This window comes from Akebia trifoliata, chromosome 14 (assembly GCF_017979445.1).
Source record: "Akebia trifoliata isolate Shusen 1 chromosome 14, ASM1797944v1, whole genome shotgun sequence".
Lineage (NCBI taxonomy): Eukaryota > Viridiplantae > Streptophyta > Magnoliopsida > Ranunculales > Lardizabalaceae > Akebia > Akebia trifoliata.
This window is the reverse complement of record NC_141388.1, coordinates 2,109,951-2,117,416: the sequence shown is the minus strand read 5'-3', so window position 1 is coordinate 2,117,416 and position 7,466 is coordinate 2,109,951. Positions and strand designations below refer to the sequence as shown.

At 36.7% G+C, this 7,466-nt stretch overlaps 1 protein-coding gene across 1 annotated transcript; it reads right to left on the bottom strand.

Annotated features, from left to right (window-relative positions):
* Window positions 1–1,721: 1,721 nt before the first annotated feature.
* LOC147385420 (uncharacterized) lies at window positions 1,722–6,870 on the bottom strand. The gene is made up of 4 exons (XM_086422370.1): window positions 6,206–6,870; window positions 4,113–4,268; window positions 3,250–3,942; window positions 1,722–3,106 (listed from the first exon to the last, which is right to left on the bottom strand). Exons 1-4 carry the CDS (start codon window positions 6,527–6,529, stop codon window positions 2,006–2,008), a joined length of 2,274 nt encoding a protein of 757 aa, XP_086278496.1. The 5' UTR covers window positions 6,530–6,870; the 3' UTR covers window positions 1,722–2,005.
* Between the last annotated feature and the right edge of the window lie 596 nt (window positions 6,871–7,466).

Genomic DNA, 7,466 nt, shown 5'->3' with positions numbered 1-7,466 from the left:
GTGCCTATGGTAACCATTTTTATCCATTTTTATTTTATTTTCTTTTTTGTCCCTTGGAACTCAAGAAAACATATTTTACTGCAAACTTATTTACCATTAACAGGAAGGAAGCAAGATCAGGTGGAGGTGCAGTGAACACATGGGAAAACAGAAGTACAAATCATCACCGTTAATATTATTATTATTATAATTTTTGGATTATGTGAAATTTTCTGGAATTAGGAGATTACGAGGTTGCATGGTGACAGAAAAAAGAGAGATGGAGAAGAAAACGTGATATGGTGAGAGATGATGCAAATTAGAATTTGGAAACATTTTAGATTCCCAAAGCAACAATAATATTGCGAAGGGTGGTCGAAAGTTTCCTAAATAAGAAGTAAATTCAACGATCCATCAATGTCATTGGATATTTGTGGTAGAAAATTTGACAGTGGAGGGGCTCTGTGGCACACAACCATGTCCAGACTGGAATCCCATGATGATCTCTTTTAGGGAGAATGCTTATGAAATGGATGAAGTGTTTGTTGTTTGAAAAGTTTGAGTTAGCATTCTTCCTTAAAGATGATGTCAAGTATTTCTCATATCTCAATCACATTTCTTATCTAATTGATCGGTGAGAGAGAGGGGGAAGTTGGATGCATTCTTTTACTGGTGATTTAGATATAAATCCATTCGGGTTTTGGTGAATAGTCAACCTTGTTTTCAAACTTATGATAAAATGCCCCTTGGTCATGGTAAGAGACTAAGAGAAAACGATCTAAGAGCCCTTAACTTCACCTACTAGTTTTCTCCTCAGACATCTCTTCAACCTCTTAAATTCAAATCTTTTACCCTTGTTTTCAATCTTTGAATCTCAACAACAAGATATAATTTTTGGGGAAGTTGAATATGATAGATTTTCGGGAAAAAGAAGTCCAGAGTTGTTGGAAAGAGACTGAATATGATGCATATTTGGTTGAAGAATTTAAGACAACAGATTTTTAGGAGAAAAATAAAGGGATTTTGATTTGAAGTTGAAGATGAAGGCTTTTGCTATTAAATTCTCTTAGAGAAGAATGTGGCAAAAGAGATATTATCATCATCAAAACCTCATCCCAAAGATTTGAGATCGATTAAATGAATCATGTCTCTTTCATTCAATTATATCTAGAACCACATTTTCTTTTGTTACGAGTGTGGATATTACATGTTTATACACACTTTCACTATCTAAATCCACATTTTTTTTGGCCCTCCCTCCCACTCGGGTCAACTGGATATTGCCCTTAATTTGTAAACATGGATGTCTCAAATATTCACCAAAACAGGTGAGGGTACATCTAAATTACCCTTCTTTAAGCTGTGATACAAATGCAAAGATAATAAAAATGGAGAGCTTCCATTGCCACACCAACTTATACTAACGGCACCCCAAGATGTGTGTTAAGTCAATTGGGGTGGTGCTATTCGCTTTCTATAAAAGAAAAAAAGTTGGGACCACATGACCGAAGAAAAGCATATTAGCCTTTTCTTGCAAAACTACAACCAAACATTGTTAATAAATCTTTTCAAATCATAGAAAAAAAAAAAAAAAAAGGTGCACGAGACCTATCATTTGATGTTCCCCACATGGAAGGTGACCTATCATTTTGATATGGTCCAACTCCCATCTACGGCTAGGATATGATCCATTTTCCAGAGATCTGATATTATATTAACATCCTATAACAATCTTCGAGAGATGAGAAACATTTCCAGATTAAAGGAGAAAGAGTTCAATACATAACAGAAGTTACAGAGTGAGCCCAAACAATTTAGTCATTTTCAACACAGCCCCACTACCCTCCAAAAAAAAGAACACTAAAATGGAAAGAAAAAAAATTAGTCACACAACCCCCCCTCTCTTTTTTTTCACATCAAAACCTAACACACAATAGGAAAAAAAAAAAAAAAAAAGTAAAATGAAGTTATCTCTATGAAATAATCACACTTCCTTATAGTTTTCAAAGCTCTCTTAACAGTTTCATCACTCTGATGCTACCGTCACTACTGCAGCTGCTGCTGCTTGAGGTTCAGGAGCTGAATGTAAAAACTCAGAATAATGGAATTCAATTTGAAGTCGATGATGAAGAGGAGTCGAATCCATCAACCCCTTCTTGATATCAACCTTCAATTCCCTGATAGGGATTGCAGCCAAGAAACTCTTAATGTACTCCTTACATGCCTCCTTTCCTTTGCAAACTACTACCTCCTCTTCTCCTTCTCCTTCTCCCCCACTAACTCCAGATTCCTCAGGCTTTGTCAACGCTTGCCCTTTCACCGAAGCTTCTTTTGGATTGTTGTTCTGCTGGACTTGCCGGTTCTCGGCTTCCACTAATGCCACAATCTGCTGATCTCCAGAAGGTTTTGTTTCCGATGGTTGCGCTTCATTGGGCAGTTTGTGAATTGTTGTGTCCCTATCAAATTTCAAGATGTAAGCCTGGTTGCACCCTTCGTAGAGCCTCTCACCCAACGTGTCAATGATGTAGTAAGCCTCTGCTTCAACCTTAAGTATGAAAAAGTGATCGTTCCAGCTGACAATATAGAGATGTGAGTCACCGTTATTGGCTGATGCAGCACGGCTGATCTCATCCCAGATGCTGTCAAAGGACATTGCGCCATGCAGGAAATCAAAACCCCCCTCATCCATTCCATCTGGATGGAAAAACCCAATGAAGGATTTTTCTGGAGCAACGGTGAGCGGACGGATCTTGGCCTGAAGGACGGTGTCAAGATCAAAGTGTTTGTCAGGAAACCGTTCCCTGTAGGTCTCATTCTCACAGAGGTTTCTCCACTCCAACGAGCCGTCCCGGATCAACCTGTCGAACTGGGACTTGATGGGCATGTGATCTTCGCTGTTCTGGAACCAGTCAGCAATGACAGCGACTAGGGCTGTGCATGCACTTTCACCAGCGGCTCGCTCACTGCGCTGATCGATGGCAGCAAAGAAGACTTGGGTGCGAAGCTTCATGTGTCCGTCACGGCTTACCACTTCTTTGTTCTCCCATCTGCCTATGGCAAAATTATCGTCCCCAAATTCGGACACTGAAGATCGATTTGTAGATGAATCTTCATCCACCTTATGCCACTGTAGAATGATTACCATTTTTTTCATGTTTAGAATTTGATCATTTTAATTGATTAAATTTGAGATCTTTTTTTACCTTTTTTTCTTTCTTTCCCTTTGCGGGAAGTGAAAGATTCTATTAAAATGCACATTAAGATGCTTACCCCAAGTGCAGAAGACTCGTCAGAGGAGTTAAGCTGCCGGCGATCGAAATCAATATCATCCCCACCCTCTTCTCCGTATGCTTTCTTTAATAGTGGCTCTCCTTTGGCTTTAGGAGATCTGATGAAGCTCAGCTTCCTCTTTCTCCAAGATAAGATACTCCGCTTTGAACTCTGCTGGTGAGACTGCTCAGAAACTGATGCCGTTGTATCCTCAACCTGCATGCAACCTACATCCGATTTGCGGTTGCTGTAGTAAATCAGGTCGTCATATTCCCCATTAATCCTCATCTCAGAGTAATATAATCCACCAGAACAGTTTGCATGGGCCAAAGGGCCATAACTGAATGACTTCCTAACACTAGAATCATCCTTGTCGTTGTCCATATCCCCATCAACAAAATCACTAAGGGACTCTGTGTCAAATGGGTATGTGTAATCAGCATCTTCACTCCTAGCAGAGCACCTTCCCTCACTGTCCTCTTCCTCACAGCATGCCTTCTTTGATCTTCGAGTAGATACAAACTCTGTAAGTATTTTTACTTTCCTCAAACCTGCTTTAAGAGCAGAAAGTTCGTCTTTCTCAGAAGAGAGTGCTTCTCCTGAACGTGGTGACAATGGGGCAGGCACCATTGATCTCTGCACTGTCTCTGAGGATTCCTGGCTGGTTCTCAATTCCAATAAGCTGAAAGATAACTGCGAAAAGGGGGGAAAAAGGTCATAAAACGTAATAAGTTCAGACAGAGAAAAAACTAACAAGAAAGTCTGATAAAAAATGAAAACTAGAAATGCATAGAACTTGTAAGAAACTTTTTAAGGGACGCTATAAGTGGGATTAGACATTAAAACAAATTAGAGGGACATACACAAAGAGAAGAATGAGGCTCGGCACCGCCTCCTGCCGGAGTGAGAGGGATGCTAATTTCCAGCTCCTCCTTCTCTGCCGCAGAAGCAAATTCCGCAAGGTTCAATGATGATGTCCCAACAACAGAAGCCTTATTCTTTGGTCCTTGGTTCAAGACCTGAATCAATGGAATGAATTTGAGTTCTCTTGACGATAAATATGATTAATTGATCACTATATCGAAATTGAGGCCCACGTGAAACTAAGTATAATACTGAAGCACAATGTTGCATATAGAAAGAATTCTTGATTGGCATCTCAAATATGAAGCACAGCCCAAATATGTTAAAGAATCCTAGAAAAGATGGTTTGACTTTTTCCCCCATTGCTTCAATACATTAAAGATTCCTAGAAAAGATGGTTGACTTTTCCCCCATGTACAATGAATACAAGTAGCGGCACACATCAACATATCAATTGGTGGTGTCAATCAAGCGCCATGTCAAGGCCTCACTCTTTCTTAACCGTGCGAAGGCAAGAACCTAAGTCGCTGAAAATCAATAAAGATGGTTCATTTTTCAAAGTTTAACAAAAAATTACAAAACCCGAAGAGCACAAAACTGAATCACGATAACTTAATCTCTAGCATGGGTCAATAAAGGAAAATTCCAGAAAATATTGCGAGTTAAGGCTTCATAATCTCAACAAAAAAAAACTACGGATTTGGTGTGCTCATTCAGTTTCGGACAACAAAACAAACCACTTGGAAGTTTAATCAATATGAAGCAAAATAGACTAAATTTGGTAAATGGCAAGAAATAAAACAACAAAAAAAAAGAAAAAAAAACCAAGTGAATTTTTTTTTTTGATAAGTAAGTGAAATTTCTAGAATGTTAACAACCACAATAGCTTTTCCTTAAAAAATAGATAACTCATATATGATTACAATAACAATACTTTTTTTATCGCTTACAATAACACTACTTACACTATGCCAAATAATATTTAGCCATGCTTTCAAAGGAAAAATATCCTCAAAAGGCTAAAAACCAAGCTAATGTAATAAAAAAGTTACCATATGGAAGTGATATCTAATATTCTCAATAACAACAAATCTTATATAAGATTTAAAGTCTTATTGAATAAACCAGTCTCAATTAGTCTAAGAAGCTAAAATTTTCAGTCTTCAAGGAGATATGCCGCAACAATCCAACTACAACAACAACTAAAAAGCCTTATCGCAAAGATTTGGGTTCAGCTAAACAAATTATGTTCTTCCATTCCAACTCTATTCAAAGCAAAGTCTTTTGCTATTTGAGAGTAAGTTCATATTTGCATTCACCGTCTAGACACAACCCCTAAAAAAAATCTAAGGAAGATCTCAAAAAAAAATTTCACCATAAATTTCAACCTAATTTTACCAGCAAGTGTCTATGATTCCAGAATAAGATGAGTAAAATACCCAAGTTCCAGCATGAGAAAATAACAAAAAAATTCTTTATAAAGCCAATTTCAACAAATCAGAATAAATATTAACCATAGATGTCCAAAAATACCTCTAATATATAACCAATCGAATAAACCTTAATAACAACCACTAGGATAACTCTGAACCTAGGAAATACACATAAATATCCCCAAATCACACTGAAATTTCAATATAAAATCTATAAATAGAAAACAAGATCCCCCTCTCCATTTGTATGAGACTAATATTGATGAACTTCAACACAAAAAAAGAACACATGACACGAAATTTTTCTCTCAAAATATCCTAAAAATAACTGAAATATAGAAAAATCTTACCCTGTAGAAAATTCCATTTCATTTAAGAGATAAATTTGCAGAGGAAAAAAATCAATTTTTATAAAAGATCAAAAGGCCGATAGGAAACTCTTAAAAAAAAACCTAAGAATATATCTCTCAGAAACCCACACAATTTTATTTGTTTTTATTTATTTTTAAAAAGGCCCCATTTCTAGTTTTCTACCCAGTCAAAAAATAGAAAGATTCGTTCCTCCCAACTTCCATCACAAACCCTAAAAATCGGTGAGAGATCAAACAATTTGATTGAGACTCAAAAGAAGAAGAAAAAAAAAAACGAATCAGACTCACATTCAAGACTGTAAATGCGATTTCCCAAGGAAGAAACACGTTCTCCTTGTAAGCCGAAAGATTACAAAGACTCTGAAACTCTTCGTTCCATTCTACAACACCATCGCTCCGTACTTCCTCCTCCTTCGTAAAGTTCCTCTTCACTGTCCGCCTTAAAGAGCTCAAAGCGTTCTTCGTGCCTTTCCACCTGATCTCCACCATTAATCGCGAGACCTCTGTCGAAACAAAATGAAACCCTTCAAGCCTACGCAGAACCAGCTTCACCTCGAATTTCTTCAACAAAACAGGCGGCCATGGCCGCCATCTCATCATCTTCACCACCATTTTTCCACAGATTCAAACACCAGACTCGATGTTCTCCACAAAACCTTCTCGAAGCTAAAAAAATCTCTCCGAAATCCAAATGTCTCTGATTAAAGGGCTCAAACGTCTCTTGAGATCTACATGATTCCTCAACAAAAACAAGATTTAAGAGGATTGAAACCTCTCCCGAAAATTCTCGGATAAAAGGTGGATTTGAATCCCCAAAAACCTCCCGAAAAGAAATCTAATCTTTGAAGATTCAGCGAAATATAATAAAATTTATTGAATTTTATCTGCGATCAAATCTGAAACTCGGAGAGGAAGACCCAGCGAATATGCGCGTATTTATATACCCATAAAATAAAAATAAAAAACTTGCAAACATAATTATATATAAATAATTAAATAAAACTATTAAAAGGAAAACGGCTCATAACGTAACGTCTCTATTTAAGAGTTATAAGAACAGCGTGAGTGTCTCTTTCAATACATCCAAAAATTCCTTTACCCGAGGTTAAAGCTTAGTTAAATTTAACCACATCAAAGTAACGGAGTTTAACCAAGTGGTTGACTTTCCGTCCTAGTCGCTGTTACAAGTAAAAGTGCGATTTAGATTTTACACCTTCTAATCTCTATCACGAGTGGTTTTTCAAAATGATTATATACTCCCTTGACCAGCGTCTTCTTTTAGAGACTAACATACTTTTTTTACATATGGGTTTTTTGCAATTACTTTTAATTTTCTATATTGTTTTATCTTCTGAATTAATGAGAAAAAATTGTATAAATTTGTACACTTGACTTTATTAAAAGAAATCCAAGATTTTCATATAAATAATTTTTTTTAAGAGAATAATATATATATTTAATTTCTTGACAAGAGGTTGAAGATGAGTGTCTGTTTTGGTAATTTTATGTTTATATATTGGTAACGATCAATCTCAAATTATGTCATCGT